The sequence below is a fragment of the Schistocerca serialis genome, chromosome 4 (assembly GCF_023864345.2).
Source record: "Schistocerca serialis cubense isolate TAMUIC-IGC-003099 chromosome 4, iqSchSeri2.2, whole genome shotgun sequence".
NCBI classification, from domain to species: Eukaryota; Metazoa; Arthropoda; class Insecta; order Orthoptera; family Acrididae; genus Schistocerca; species Schistocerca serialis.
The window spans coordinates 118,970,608-118,987,187 of record NC_064641.1 but is presented as its reverse complement, the minus strand read 5'-3'; the positions used below and the strand labels follow the sequence as shown (position 1 = coordinate 118,987,187).

Here is a 16,580-nt window from a genome sequence, read left to right as displayed (position 1 = left end):
CGAAACATGCATGGAACCAGCACCAACACACTCTGTCAGTTGCTGTTAAACTCTGAGTTCTGAATAGCATGCAGTGTTGGCTGGTCTGTTATTGTCAGCTGACTGCATTGCGCCTCAGGAGTTGGGAGGCGTTGTCCTGTGGGGGTGCATCATGAATCACCAGTTATGTTCAGCCCAGCTTTTTTACTGAGCATCACATTATCATGCTATATGGCTGTCATGGGTTGGTCTGTTAGTGGCTGCTGGGCAACAAGAAGAGCATTCATCTTGTAATGCAAAAACACAATTAGCAAATTGTAGTTTGGTCTCTTGTGTGAGCCCTTCATTTGTGATAAGGACACTTGAATAACATGAGGCAATTTACTCAGCCCTATGGTCCTTAATGTATTGTTTGGTATTAACTTCAGATCCACCAGTCTCATACATGGAACCATATCTGTGAGGAGTATGTCCACTCAACTGCTCTGAGAAAATTGTCTGGTGGATTTGTTGTTCAGGTGATTTGCTTAACCTTTGCAATAAGGCAACCCAGCCATCTTGGACCTGCAAAAGGCATATGGTGATGGGATGAAGAAACTGTGGCAGTTAAGGTAACACATGCTGCACAGTGTGGACATAACTGGAGATGTTCAGTATGGCCCTGAATGACTCATTCTGAGGGTTTTGTTGAACACAGTTCCATTGATTCATCATGACGCAGTAGATAACTTCATGTGTGACCCAGCCATCTGGGTTCCACAAAGTGGCAGAATCAGATTTGTTGCCTCGATAACCAGCAAAAAAGCACACTTCAAATCAGGAGGTAAATAAACACAATGATGGACTTGGGCGCAAAAATCTGATGTAGGTCTAGTAACATCTGTTGATATAAGTTGCTCTTGCTCCTGTCAGAAAGAAGCCTATAAGATCCAAAGAAGAAAACAGAGAATTGTGATACATGTAATCCACACGCTCTTGTACATGAGTAGAAGGAGGGTTAAAATCACTTTCACGTGTAGAGTTTTACTTGTATTGTTCCATATTGTTTGTTGCACCACACAATCCACTAAAAGGTCAATCAGTATAGGCAAAAGGTCCCAATACACTGGTTGCTCAAATTTTTCATTGTTTGGTGGGAAGGAAGTGTCATGCATTTCCTAAATCCATAGATATTGCATGTTCCTCGTGGGTCACTAGTGTGGTTTTATCCATGACAGTGTCTAGGCAGAACAAGATGTTCTTACTGATGCCACAAAATGTAACCACTTTAGTAACATAAATAATTATGCAACTCAAAACACCTACATCAGCATAGTTAGCACTCTACAAAGACAAGATGAAAGAAAAGACATTACACACATACAGTATTATTAGCATTTGATTTAACTTGTTCATCTCGACCTCAGTGGTTGATGTCCTCACGCTCATTTATTTCTAGCCTTGGCTTGCACATTACACCCTGTATTCTCCAACTGCTTTTGAACTTGTTGAACCATGTGAATAATTTTGTCCATTGTCTCCAAAGCACTGAAACTAATGGAGATGTCTAGACTGAAGCCATCTGACTTGCAGCATCTCCTGGATATTTTCATTGATCTGGAAGACTTGACTTTTAGCCCCATCTCCTAAAGTTACCATAACATTAGTGCTGTGAACTACAATGCAGAGTTGTGCTAATTTTTCTTGTGGAATTGTCATATCAGTCTCCTGTTGTCTTCTGTTGATAGCCTGTCACAGGAGTTTCATATTTTCAGACCTAAGGTTACTTGATTAGGTGTTAATACAAACCAAGAATTATATAAATATGTAGGTTTCTACAGATGGTGTAAATTCTATTAAAATCATTCTGGGTGTATTGCTATGTTATCTTACAAATTATTTCCAAAGTGCCTGAAAGGCTGGATATTTTCATACAACCATTTCATGAGTGTACTGTGAATGTCAGGAATCTGGTAAAACATCAAAACTCTGATATCACTATGGCGATTCAAGAGAATCATTCAGCATGACAGAAGTGCAATGCTTCCACAAATTGGTGCAGATTTCAATGCTGGGCCATCAACAAGTGTCAGCATGCAAACCATTCAATGAAACATCATCGATATGGGCTTTCGGAGCCAAAGACCCATTCATGTATCCTTGACGACTGCATGACAAAAAGCTTTATGCCTCACTTGGGCCCATCGACACTCACATTGGACTGTTGATGACTGGAAACATGTTACCTGGTCAGATGAGTCTCATTTCAGATTGTATCAAGTGGATGGACGTATATGGGTATGGAGACAACCTCATGAATACATGGACACTGCGTGTCAGCAGGGGACTGTTTAAACTGGTGAAGGCTCTGTGATGTTGTGGAGTTGGAGTGATATGGGACCCCTGATATGTCTAGATATGACTCTGACAGGTGACACATTTGTAAGCATCCTGTCTGATTTGCATCCACACATGTCCATTGTGCATTCTGACAAACTTGGGTAGTTCCATCAGAACAATGCAACACCCCACACATCCAGAATTGGTACAGAGTGGCTCCAGGAACACTCTTCTGAGTTTAAACACTTCTGCTGGCCACCAAACTCCCCAGACATGAACATTATTGAGCATATGTGGGATGCTTTGCAACGTGCTGTTCAGAAGAGATCTCCACTCCCTGATACTCTTACGGATTTATGGACTGGCCTGCAGGATTCATGCCATCAATTCCCTTCAGCAGTACTTCAGACATTAGTTGACTCCATGCCACATTGTGTTGCAGCATGCTCGCAGGGGCCCTACACAATATTAGGCAGGTGTACCAGTTTCTTTGCTCTTTAGTGTAAGATGATGTGAGAGTACATCTAGATGTATTTTAATAAGAAAAAATAAATGATTCATAGACGTGTCTAGTCTTCAAGCCATATGACACATCAAGGAAGACCTTTGCCTAGAGAAGCTCATTGACTCATTCGTTCAATTATTTTGTTCCACAGATTGCGCCATGAAAGACAATTTTCAGATATGTGGAATTAATCATGGTATACATTATCAAAAGAGAAGTAGCTGTTAAAAAATACAGGTAACTCTGTGCACTGCATTTGTAATAAACTGTCATGACACTGTTGTGTACAATATTTACATAAACAGGCTCTATTCCACACAGTGATATAAAAATGAAAGCTGCCAGTAGAATTTCTGCTTGGAAAATTGATGCCATCTTTTAGCATGGTTGGAGCATAAACTTTATAAGAAAATGTAGAGGATCACATTGACATACTTTTACACAAGAGTAATGTTAAACTCAGAATGGGAGAACATAAAATACGGGATCCACAAAGTTTACTACTGGGTGTGCAGCTGTTCTTCCCTTATGCAAATAGCCTTCTAGTGACTATGAAACACTGTTCAAAGTTGTACTATTTCCTAATGACACACGCATATTAATTAAGAATTCAGACTAGGCCATACTGGACAGAATTCAGGTAATACTTGAAGAGGCCTACACCTGGTTCAGAGGAACTTGTTTGTGTTAATCTTATGAACATTCAATAAACACAATTTCATTGAAAAAACAGTGCCTAACTTAAGTCAAAGAAATAGTACTAGCTTATTTTATGTAGCTCCATCCTGTATTTCCCCAGAAATTTAACTCCTTGGATAGTAACTCTTCAAAAGCAGACATCAGCAATAAGAGTAGTATGCAAATAAGACAGCCTCTTGTAAAGGCCTTTTAAAGGTCTCAGATTTCTTATAGTTATTTCCCAGAAAATCTACAAAATGAAATGAAATGGTCATGAGGCACTGATGACCAGGAGGTTCCAACCGAGGAAGTTCGGCTGCCGAGTTGCAAGTCACATTTCAGGTGATGCTACATTGGATAATTTGAATGTTGATGATGATGATGAGGACAACACATCACCCAGTCCATGAGTGGAGAAAATCTCCAACGCCGTTGGGAATCGAATCCGGGCCTGCTGCTTGGTAGGCAAACACATTACCACTCAGCTAAGCAGGTGGATGGGAAATCTACAATGGTAAAGCAATAAGAATATTATGTAAATGAGACAAAAACTTGTAGAAGCCCATTAAATATCTCAAAAAATTTTGCATTTACATACACTTACTTCCCAGTAAATCTTTAGTGGTAGCACTTCTAGTAATTAACATCAGTTTGTGGCAAACTGAAGGTTATGTAACTTCAGTACAAAGCACAATAGTAGTTAACAAGTGGATCTGGTCTTCATGTCTAGGATTCAAACTCTGGGACACTGGTCTTTGAGAAGAATTGGGACAGGATATCTCTGAGAAAGGATGCAACAGTTCCGAAAGATAGAATGGTGTCATCACTTTTTCTTTTGTACATGTCTATTGACAGTACTATATAATGTACCTTCTGAAGGTAAGTACTGGCCAGCAATTCCGTCTCTCAATTTATGAGTTTTCTTGATTGAGTTTTACTTTTAATATAGTCTTGAATGTCTAGAGATTCCAAATATTTTCGGTGTATGTGGTGAAAAAATTTTACACCAGGGTAAAGGATGATAATTTTTGCACTAAACAGAAGTACAGAGCCTACACTGAATTTTTTCCAATACAGTTTGTTTGGTGGTTCATCTGAAATTTGCATTCATGTTTTTGCCACATACAACATTACAGAGTAAATGCACTATTAAGTTACAATAAGATTTCATAAATTCTGGAAGGAACTTACTCTGATGCCCAATATTCATACTTTTTTGTTAATTTTTTGTAGAATACATAATTATTAGCTGTAACTACATTGTCTAAGAAGAATGAGTGACACTCTGAGATGAAAGCTAGTATTTTTATGAGAAATGGCATGTGGGGCATGGAGAAGCAAGTGAAAGAGTTGAAAATAAACAAGCTGCCAGGTCCAGATGGAATCCCAGTTCAGTTTAACAGAGAGTAATCTGTGGCATTGGCTCCTTACTTAGCCTGCATTTATCATGAATCTCTCGCCCACCAAAAAAGACTCAAGTGAGTGGAAAGAAGTGCAGGTGTCTCCTGTCTATAAGAAGGATAAAAGAATGGACCCGCATAATTACATATCAATATTGTTAACATCAACTTGCTGCAGAATTCCTGAACACATTCCGAGTTTGAATATGATAAATTTCCTTGAGACAGGATAGCCTCTGCCCATGAATCAGCACGGATTTAGAAAGCATCACTTATGTGAAACTCAGCTTGCCCTTTTCTCACGTGATATCCTACAAACCACAGATGGAGGGCAACAGATTGATTCCATATTCCTAGATTTCTAGAGAGCATTTGATATGGTACCTCACAGCAGCTTGTTGATGAAGGTCTGAGCATATGGTCTAGGTTCCCAGATATGTGAGTGACTTGAAGACTTTTAAGTAAGACAACCCATTATGTGGTCCTTAGTGACAAGTTTTCATCAGAAACAAGGGTATCATCAGGAGTGCCCCCCCGCCCCCCCCCCCCTCCCGGAAAATGCGTCAGGACTGGTTTTTTTTCTCTATATACATAAATGACCTGATGAACAGGGTGCACAGCAATTTACAGCTGTTTGTTGGTGACGCTGTGGTGCAGGGGAAGGTGTTGTCATTGGATGCCTGTAGGAATATAAAAGATGACTTGGACAAAATTTCTTCTAGTTGGTGTGATGAATGGCAACTTGCTCTGAATATAGAGAAAAAAAGTGTCCTGTAATGTTTGAATACAGCATTAGCAGGGTCCAGCTTGACACATTCACATTGATTAAATATACAGGCATAACATTCCAAAGTGATATAAAATGAAATAAGCACATCAGATTGGTAGGAGGGGAGGTAAATTTTTGACTTAATTTTGTTGGGAAAATTTTAGAAAGTGGAGCCCATCCATAAAGGGGATGGCATAAAGAACACTAGCAAGATCCATTCTTGAGTACTGTTCAAGTGTTTGGGATCCCCACCATGTTGAATTACAGGAAGACATCAAAGCAATTCAGATGTGGGCTGCAAGATTTATTACTATTAGGATTGATCAGCATGCAAGTATTATGGAGATGCTTTGTAAACTCAAATGAGAATCCCTGGAGGGAAGACAATGCACTTTCCACAAGGCACTGTTGTGCAAATTTAGAGAACTGGCATTTGAGCCCGAATACAGAACAATTCTTTCACCTCCAACATATATTTTGTTTAAGGACCATGAAGATTATTAGATGCAGGGAATTGGGGCTCGTGGAAAGGTTTTTGACAAACGTTTTTCCCTCACTTTATTTGCAAGTGGAATAGGAGAAGATATGACTACTAGTAGCAGAAGGCACCTTCTGCCATGCACCGTCCAGTGGTTTGCGGAGTGTAGATGTAGAAGATCAAGACACTGCAAATTTTTTTTAAGAAGACAATAAGCTGAACCGAGTTTGTTGATCAGAGTTTTGCATTTATCAATTGAAAATCAGGGAATATAGCTCATCACATTATGTAAGAGACATTCATATTATCTGTGTGTGTGGAATCTCTTTGTTAATAATAATTAGTAATGGTACAATATGAGACATGAAAGAAATTTGTGCACCCTCAGGCTAGTCATTGCGATATAAAAGGAAAATATGTAGTTACACTAAAAAAATGAGAAATCATCAAACATTTCATGTGAAGTATTTCAATTGATGTTGATGAATCAAAAACATTACATTTAACCAAATGAAGAGCAAAATATATTTACTTGCCATTTGGTGCCAGCTACAATTCAGGAGCTTTAGTCTTCAGGACTACTGAATGAAAATATATATCTATAATCAGGAGCAAAAGTGAAATAAACGAATTACCTGCTGCCTGGTCCTGTATTTCCATAGCAGCAGCCAAGAATGTGCATGCATTCAGGACTGACAATGTTGATGTTACATGATCTTCACAAGTTTTCTTCAGTTCTTCTACTCCTAATTCTTGTGCTAAGGTCAACATCTCAAACACACCACTGTCCTGTAGTATGATCTGCAATTACATATGTTTAATTTAATTAATCACTTATGGCCCAGAGAACTCAAATAATTAACAACTATTCCACTAGTTAAGAAAAAGAGCAGTTGTTATCAATTAGGTAACTTTTTAGTTTAACATTATACGTTAATATAGCCTAATATGTAATCCATTACAGTGAAATGTAGTAATGCAGTTTTTATAAAAAGGAAAGTAATAAAAAATGCAGTCAATTATCTGCAACAATGAAACATCCATGAAGCAGTAATTCAATTGTTTTCACTGTGTTCTGTAGAGCCCATCATGAAGGAGAACCTACAGTGATGTAAAGCAAGTCAATGTAAACCTTTTATACATTCCTATAGTGAAGACATGTAAGTTAATCTCTGACAGTTGGCAGCACTGTTGCGAATTTTCAACTACAAAGTGCTAATGGCTGCAGGTGGAAACAATAGCCATCTATACAATTTGGCAACACTGAGTGGATGTCATGGAGACATTTACAAAATCACGTAACTTGATAGACTGTGCTGTAACAATGGATGCCCCTATTTATAGTGATTATCACCACTTGTCAAGCAGCTAACGAGCACCTTCACTTTCTGAATCTACATATGAGGTATTTGAAGAAGGAGTGAGTGAGTGGTAAAATGTCTTTTTAATTGTCTTTTGAATTTACAGGGTTTCTCAGTTTCTTGCTGTGTGTTTGGTAGGGGCTTGTTGAAGACCTATAATCCCACTCGTAAACCTAGATAAGGAAGTAAAATCTACAGAGCAATTATTTCTCTGTCTTTTATCACAGTTATGAATATCTCTGTGCAACTGAAATAAATGTTTACTGTTGTTGTTGTCGTTGTGGTCTTCAGTCCAGAGGCTGGTTTGATGCAGCTCTCCATGCTACTCTATCCTGTGCAAGGTTCTTCATCTCCCAATACCTACTGCAACCTACATCCTTCTGAATCTGCTTAGTGTATCCATCTCTTGGTCTCCTTCTATGATTTTTACCCTCCATGCTGCCCTCCAATACTAAATTGGTGTTCCCTTGATGCCTCAGAATATGTTCTACCAACCGATCCCTTCTTCTAGTCAAGTTGTGCCAAAAATTTCTCTTCTCTCCAATTCTATTCAATACCTCCTCATTAGTTATGTGATCTACCCATCTAATCTTCAGCATTTTGAAAGCTTCTATTCTCTTCTTGTCTAAACTATTTATTGTCCACGTTTCACTTCCATACATAGCTACACTCCATACAAATACTTTCAGAAACACCTTCCTGACATTTAAATCTATACTCAATGTTAACAAATTTCTCTTCTTCAGAAATGCTTTCCTTGCCATTGCCAGTCTACATTTTATATCCTCTCTACTTCAACCATCCTCAGTTATTTTGCTCCCCAAATAGCAAAACTCATTTACTACTTTAAGCATGTCATTTCCTAATCTAATTCCCACAGTATCACCCAATTTAATTCGACTACATTCCATTATCCCCATTTTGCTTTTGTTGATGTTCGTTTTATATCCTCCTTTCCAGACACTGTCCATTCCATTCAGCTGCACTTCCAGGTCCTTTGCTGTCTCTGACAGAAATACAATGTCATCGGCGAACTTCAAAGTTTTTATTTCTTCTCCATGGATTTTAATACCTACTCCGAATTTTTCTTTTGTTTCCTTTACTGATTGCTCAATATACAGATTGAATAACATCGGGGATAGGCTACAGCCCTGTCTCACTCCCTTCCCAACCACTGCTTCCCTTTCATGCCCCTCGAATCTTGTAGCTGCTATCTGGTTTCTGTACAAATTGTAAATAGCCTTTTGCTCCCTTTATTTTACCCCTGCCACTTTCAGAATTTGAAAGAGAGTATTCCAGTCAACATTGTCAAAAGCTTTCTCTAAGTCTACAAATGCTAGAAATGTAGGTTTGCCTTTCCTTAATCTATTTTCTAAGATAAGTTGTAGCGTCAGTATTGCCTCATGTGTTCTAACATTTCTACGGAATCCAAACTGATCTTCCCCGAGGTCAGCTTCTACCACTTTTTCCATTCATCTGTAAAGAATTCGTGTTAGTATTTTGCAGCTGTGGCTTATTAAACTGATAGTTTGATAATTTTCACGTTTGTCAACACCTGCTTTCTTTGCGATTGGAATTATTATATTCTTCTTGAAGTCTGGAGTGTTTACTGTTGGCAACAAATAAATGTCCTAGGAAATGAGTGTAAGAATTCAAAGATCTTGGAAGAGGCCTCTTCAGGATGTTTGGTTTCGTACTTATAAAGTATTCTTGTTGCTCTCTTTTTCTGAATGATATGTAATTTGCTTTACCTGCATAACCTCAGAATATAGCTGGTCAAAACAACAGCAGGTGAAAGTATGCAAAAAAAAACCAGCACGATGTTTTTCAAGCTGAGTAATGAGAGACACTTCTAAGTATAAGAAATGCTGAATTAAGTTCTTGATTAGTTATTCTACAAGGTTGCTGCATTTTAGCATGTTATTCAGATCCAGTAGAATTTTACACATAGTGCTGATGATTAATGAGTATTTCTGGTATAAATATATTTGCATTAAAATGCACAAGAGTTTCCATTAGGTATGACATATAACTTCCTCATTTTAATTTTAATTACAATACATAAAATGTCAAAGAATGAGTTCAAAAAAACACAAGTCATTTCTGTTTAAAAAGGGGTTGTCAGTCTGACGCATATAATTAGAGACCTATACTGCTGATGTCAGTCCATTGCGAAGAATTATCAAACATGTTACAAGTTGTCATCTTTTTGCATTTAATTGTATGCATTTTTCAGATAAAAGGTAGCAGTTTGTATAATTTTATCAATAATAGTCAGCAGAAGTGAGCCACTTTAATTGTGCTGAACACAAATCAAAAATGTCTTTTGGGAGACAATTCTCTCATCATCTCATCTAATGATGAGAGTGTTGTTTCTCTAAACACATTGTTGATTTGTGTTCAGTGCAATTAAAGTGCTTCAGCTCTACTAATTATTACTGATCTTTTTTGAGAATGAGGGTAGCCATAGAAATGAACATGAATTGAGAAAATACAGATCTTCTTGAACTATGCTTGCTGAGTTGATCCATGAGATTCTTGAGGACGTAGATAATGGTGCACAGTTTGAGGTCATGTTCTCTGTCAACTGAAATACATCCACACTGTTAACTCAGTGAACAAAATACAGAATATCATGCCAGCTTTGTGACTTCATTCAGAACCATCTAACAGATAGAACTCAATATGCCATTCTTAACAGTGCAAAACTGTCAGATGTAACATTAACTTTGGAAATATTATCAAGTAATTACTGTTCATGATATTTATAAATAACCTGGTGAATAATGTTGTATGTTCTGTGAGACTGTTCACAGATGATGCTGTTGTGTGTAGAAAAGTTACATTACCGGAAAATTGTAGCAAAATGCAGGAGGACCTGCAGAAGATTGATACTCAGTGTACGCACTGGCAGTTGACCCTAAACATAAATAAATATAATATATTGTGCATAAATATTTGTAAAGTATCATTATTATTTGATTTCACAACTGATGATAAGTAAATGGATCAATAATAATTGTAAAAATGAAAAGGTAGCTGTCCAGGATCAATTAAAGTGGAATGACAGCATAAAATTAGTGGCAGTAAAAACAGATACACAGTGGACAGCCATTGAAATGATCCTAAGGAAAGGTAATTTATCAACTACAGAAATGGGTCCTAGTAAACTTGTTCAACCAATTCCTGAGTATCACTCAACATTCTGGGACTCTCAGGAGATAGGATTAATAGAGAAGATGGTGAAGATCTAAAGAATGGCGTCACATTTTGTTATATGTTCATTTAGTAAGCTTGAGAGTATCAGAGATTTTCATCAAACTCCAGAAGCAGGCTCTGCAAGAAAAGCTGTGTGTTTCTCTACATCACAGATGTGTTAACTGTTAAAGTCTGTGATTGTGTATTCCAGTAAGAGTAAACTCAATGTATTGCTTCCATTCAACATAAATCTTGCAATATGTCCACCGTAGGAAAATAAGAGAAATTATACTATTACAGTATATTGATAATTTTTACTTATGGACCGTTTGACAGCAACTGAATTGTTATAACTTCAAGTTGAACAAATATATTTCAAGGAAGACTCAATACATGAAAGTCACAGATCAAGTAAACAGAGTAAGACGTGTGTACACTTTAACAGTCAAATCATAACTGAGTCCAAGTCTAGCGGCCGCTGGCTGGCTGGGCGCTTAGGTGGTGCTGCTGTTGCATGGCTGGCAGACAGCACCGCATGTAGAGGAGACGCGTAACTGCGTGGCAGCACATTGAAAGATTGGCGAATCACAACACTTTTCCCCCCTTTGAATTTTTTGCACAGGTCTTGATGGAGGTGGCCTGTAGATTGCTAACATCCATAGGTGTCGTTTGACTGGCCGTAAAGTCTCGAGGAGGAGGCTTCCCGTATGAACAGAAGTGTCCCCGATCGAGATGACAGGAGACGTGGGGGTCGAATCTGCTGGGGCCCCGTGCACCAATCTGCCCATTGCGGCAAGTCAGGTTGTTATAACAGGAGACATGGGCGATATGTCTGCATCCATAGGAGAAGGAGGCGAGTAGAGTTGCTCCGACAGATGATAGTCATCTGTTTCCTGCATGGGCACATCTCCTGGTGGAGTCACTTCTTGTGCTGGCACCGATATGATGGTGAGAGGACTGTGTTGTGAGTAATGAGAGATTCCCGTATCCCGAGTGTCAGGTAGAGCCGAAGGTGGTGTAATGGCATTTGGAACAGGCGTTGCCGGCACACAAGGCCGAAGCTGATCCGAATGACGCACTGCAACACTCGTGTCCGTCTGGATTTCATACAGGCATCAGCCACGGTGTCGTAAGATGTGGCCAGGACTTCATTTTGGCCGCCTGCCATATCCCCGTACCCATACGAGGTCGCCGGCGGTGAACCGGCCAAGCGAAGTCACCCACGGCCGTGAGGTGGAAGGCCGCAGAAGATGAAGTAGCGTGTGGGGCTGTCAGCCATGTAAGAGCTCAGCCGAGCTGTGGTCACCCATGGGGGTGAAACGGTAAGAAGCCAGAAATTGGAGGAGTGTATCATCAGCAGAAGAAGTCAGGAGTTTCCTCATCTGAGCCTTAAATGTGCGGACCAGTCGTTCAGCCTCACCGTTTGACTGTGGATGGAACGAAGGGGCTGTGACATGCATGACGCCATGATGGGCACAAAAATCTGCAAAATCAGAAGAGGAAAATTGCGGACCATTATCAGTAACAAGAGTAGAGGGAAGGTCTTCCAAAGAGAAAATGTGAGCTAGAGCATTGGTGGTTGCCGCGGTGGTAGGCGACATGCAACGGACAATGAAAGGAAAGTTAGAGTAGGTGTCAATAACGAGAAGCCAATAAGTACCTAAAAAAGGTCAGCGAAGTCAGCATGAATACGCTGCCAGGGCTTCTCAGGCAAAGGCCACAGTGACAAAGATGACTTCTGGGTGGTGGCCTGTGACGCACAAGGGCCGCAGGCAGCGACCACGTGTGCGATTTCAGAGTCGATGCCGGGCCAGTACATATGACGGCGCGCCACAGATTTTGTGCGAGACACCCCAGTGCCCTTGGTGAAGGAGGTGCAAGACCGAAGCACGCAAAGACACAGGTACCACAACACGCGGGAAAGCATTTTCAGTGGAAAGGAGGATAATACCATCCCTAGCCATGAGGCAGTAACGAAAAGCGTAGTAGTTCCGCAACGGATCAGAAGTCTTAGCGGACGGATGATCTGGCCAACCCTTCTGAATACAGCCTAAAACCCGGGAGAGGGTAGGGTCAGAACCCGTAGCAGCCGCCAGCCGGTCCCTGGTGATGGGGAACCCGTCCACAACCTGCTGTTCGGCAACATCCACGTGGAAACACAAAAGTTCGTCCCTATCGAATGCCAGATCAGGACCCATGGGAAGGCGAGACAGTGCATCAGCATTCGCATGTTGAGCCATCAGCCAGAAATGAATCTCATAATTGAAACGAGACAAGTAAAGAGCCCAACGCTGGAGGTGGTGGGCAGCCTTGTCGGGAAGTGACATTGATGGATGAAACAAGGAAACAAGTGGTTTGTGATCCGTAACAAGATGAAATTTGGGTCCATAGAGAAAAACACCAAACTTATGAAGAGCATAAATAATGGCCAAAGCTTCTTTTTCAATTTGAGAATACTTTTGTTCGGCATCCTTGAGCGTTTCGGAGGCATAAGCAATGGGTTGTTCAGAACCGTCAGAAAAACGGTGCGCAAGGACTGCACCGACCCCGTATTGAGAGGCGTCCATGGCAAGAACAAGATGTTGGCCAGGTTGAAAAGTAGCCAGGCATGGGGCCTGTTTCAGCATAGTCTTCAATTTCTGGAAAGCCGAATCGCCGCGGGCCAGTGAAAAGGCATGTTTTTGTGCAACAGGCGATGCAACAACTGAGCCATGAATCAGCAAACGGTAAAACTTGTGATAGTGTGCTATTTTCCCCAAGAAGGCCTGCAGTTCTTTAACAGATGTAGGGTGAGGAAGGGCATCAATCGCAGCGACCATTTGCTGAACCAGATGAATACCATCCCGAGAGAGTTGAAACCCCAAGTACATGATAGATGCCTGAAAAAAATTTGATTTCTGAAGATTACACTTAAGACTGACAGTCTGTAAGACATGAAAAAGTGTGTGGAGATTTTGAAGATGTTTGTGTCGGTAAGGCATTGAGCATTTACAGTGGCTTTGAAATCGCCGCAGAGACGAATATCACCATTTGGCTTAGCAACGACAACGACAGGAGAGGACCACTCACTGGAAGTGACAGGAAGCAAGACCCCTGAAGCAGTGAGACGATCCAGCTCCCGTTTGAACTGATCACGAAGGGCCCAAGGAACGGGCCAAGCCTGAAAAAACTTAGGCCGAGCAGTGGGTTTGAGCATGATATGAGCTTCAAAGCTGTTTGCACAGCCTAACCCAGGAGATAAAAGGGACGAAAATGTTGCCAACAAGGAATCCAATTGACCATAAGGAATAGCATCAGAGATGATATTGACAGAGTCATCTATGGAGAACCCAAAAACACGAAAGGCATCGAAACCAAAAAGATTTTCCGCATTACTATGGTCGACCACAAATATGGGAACAGTGCAAATGACATATTTGTAAGATACCGCAGCATCAAATTGTCCCAAGAGAGAATCTTCTGTTTATTGTAAGTCTGTAATTGCCTAGTGACAGGTGACAGGATTGGAGAACCCAACTAAAGATACATCTGAGAATTGATGATAGTGGCAGCACAACCAGTATCCATCTCTGCATGCGAACATCTCAACCAAGTATTTGGACAGTGAGGAATAACTTCCCTGAAAGGGAAGAAGTACAATTGACAGACAACACAGAATCAGAGTCAGCTTCATGTTCATGAACATCATGTGTGCGGTTGGATTTGCAAACAGATGACACATGACCCTTTTTTTTTGCATTTGTGACACACGGCCCAATGTTGGGGACAATCTTCTCGTGAATGTTTTGTAAAACACCGCGGACATGAAGGAAGTTGCTGTGGGTTTTGCTGCAGTTTCTTAGAGGTTTGTATATGGTTAGGCTGAGGCTGCGCTTGGGAGCGTACTGCGGCCACATCGGCCGGCAGGGACATGCCACACCCGTCGTCAACATCGCACAGAGGTTGTATTTCCCCGACGTCGCCCCATGCCTCTATTTGCGTTCCAGCAGTGTGAGAAATTTCAAAAGACTGAGCGATGGATAGGACTTCATCTAGAGTCGGATTTGCCAACTGAAGGGCACGTTGCCTAACTTCTTTGTCAGGTGCTGATCAGATAATAGCATCCTGTACCATGGAATCGGCGTAGGATTCTTTGTGAACTTCAGTAACAAACTGACACTTTCTACTGAGGGTGTGAAGTTCAGCAGCCCAAGCGCGATAGGATTGATTTGGTTGTTTTTGACAATGATAAAAGGCAACACGAGAGGCTACCACATGCATTTGCTTTTGAAAATAGACGGACAGAAGTGAAAACATTTCAGCAAAGGACAAAGATGCAGGATCTTTCAAAGGAGCCAATTGCGACAACAACCGATACATTTGAGGTGAAATCCATGAAAGGAACAGAGACTTACATGTTTGTTCGTCCGTGACATGAAATGCCAAGAAGTGCTGTCGAAGACATTTTTCGTAATCAGACCAGTCTTCCGCCATCTCGTCGTAATGAGGAAAAGTAGGTAGAGACAACGACGAGAGCATTTGATGCCGCGATGAAATCACGAATCACATTTGTGAGAAGCGTTTGCTGTTCTATGAGACCCTGCAATAGTTGCTCTAAAGTAGCCATGGAAACATGTGGGTCAATGACGGAAAAGAAAAATCCCATCCTTGTCGCCAATTGTTATAACTTCATGTTGAACAAATATATTTCAAGGAAGACTCAATATATGAAAGTCACAGATCAAGTACACAGAATAAGATGTGTGTACAGTTTAACAGTCAAATCATAACCGAGCCCAAGTCTAGTGGCCACTGGCTGGCTGGCCGCTTTGGTGGCGCTGCTGCTGCATGGCTGGCAGACAGCACCGCATGTAGAGGACGCGCATAACTGCGCGGCGGCACTTTGAAAGATTGGAGAGTCACAACATGAATAAAACACAATTTTAGTGCCATACGCGTTTTGCCTTTATTTTCTGCAAGGCATCATCAGTGGCCTTCAATATGCACATATGTTAGCTATTTAATTTACATTTTTGTCACTGTGCCTATAGGTTATAAACAGTTCTGGTGGTTGGTATTTCCTATTAAGTAGTAATGTTTTGAACTGTACTTACAGGTTGCGAGGACAATTTCTTACATATTACGCTCCTGTTGCATTTTTGGTGTTGTTCTTCTTCTTATGAATACCAATTTGCAATTTTTTTCCTACATACCGCAGTACTATGAACTGAACGTTTGTTTCAATGCAATGTTTTGGTTTCTGTTGCCGACTGTCAAATGTTTTTACCAAAGATCGAATGTAATTATTGAAGTATCTGTGATGTGTTCGTGTATGCATTTGTGTGTGTGTGTGTGTGTGTGTGTGTGTGTGTGTGTGTGTGTGTGTGTGTGTGTGTGTTATAATTTTTTTTGTGGGCTGTGTATGTGTGTTTGTCCAGATGGTGTGGGGAAGAGTTTTTTTGTTTTATGTTATGATTTCCTTTATGAAGTGTAGTAGGGAGCCTGTGCTGATGTGTGTGTGTTCATTTATCACATGTTTGTTTTCTGCTATGGCTTTCTGGATGTGGAAGTTTTCTTGTGTTTGTATAAGATGTTTGTGGTTGCTTATTCTCATTATTTTCATTTCTTGTTCCATGTTTGTAGGATTATGGTTATTGTGTTTTAAGTGCTCTGCAAATGTGGACTGGTTTGTTTCATACTTCCAACATCTGATATGTTCTTTGTATCTTGTTTCAAAATTCCTGCATGTCATGCCTATGTATATTGCATCACAACTTTGACATTCAAGTTTATATATTCCTGATTGTTGGAGTTTGTCCCTCTTGGTAGCTGGCTGGCTTAGGTGTGATTGGAGGGTTTGCCCAGGCTTATATGCTATTTTGAAGCCCTGTCTCTTTAGGATACTTGCAACCCT

General features: G+C 40.5%; 1 protein-coding gene across 1 annotated transcript in view; it reads right to left on the bottom strand.

Moving 5' to 3' along the window:
• Positions 1-16,580, bottom strand: part of LOC126473686 (uncharacterized) — a 135,522-nt gene that overhangs the window by 55,175 nt on the left and 63,767 nt on the right. Inside the window, exon 4 of the mRNA XM_050100922.1 lies at positions 6,764-6,929. Coding sequence (XP_049956879.1) covers positions 6,764-6,929 — 166 coding nt within the window. The remainder of the gene's footprint in view (positions 1-6,763; positions 6,930-16,580) is intronic.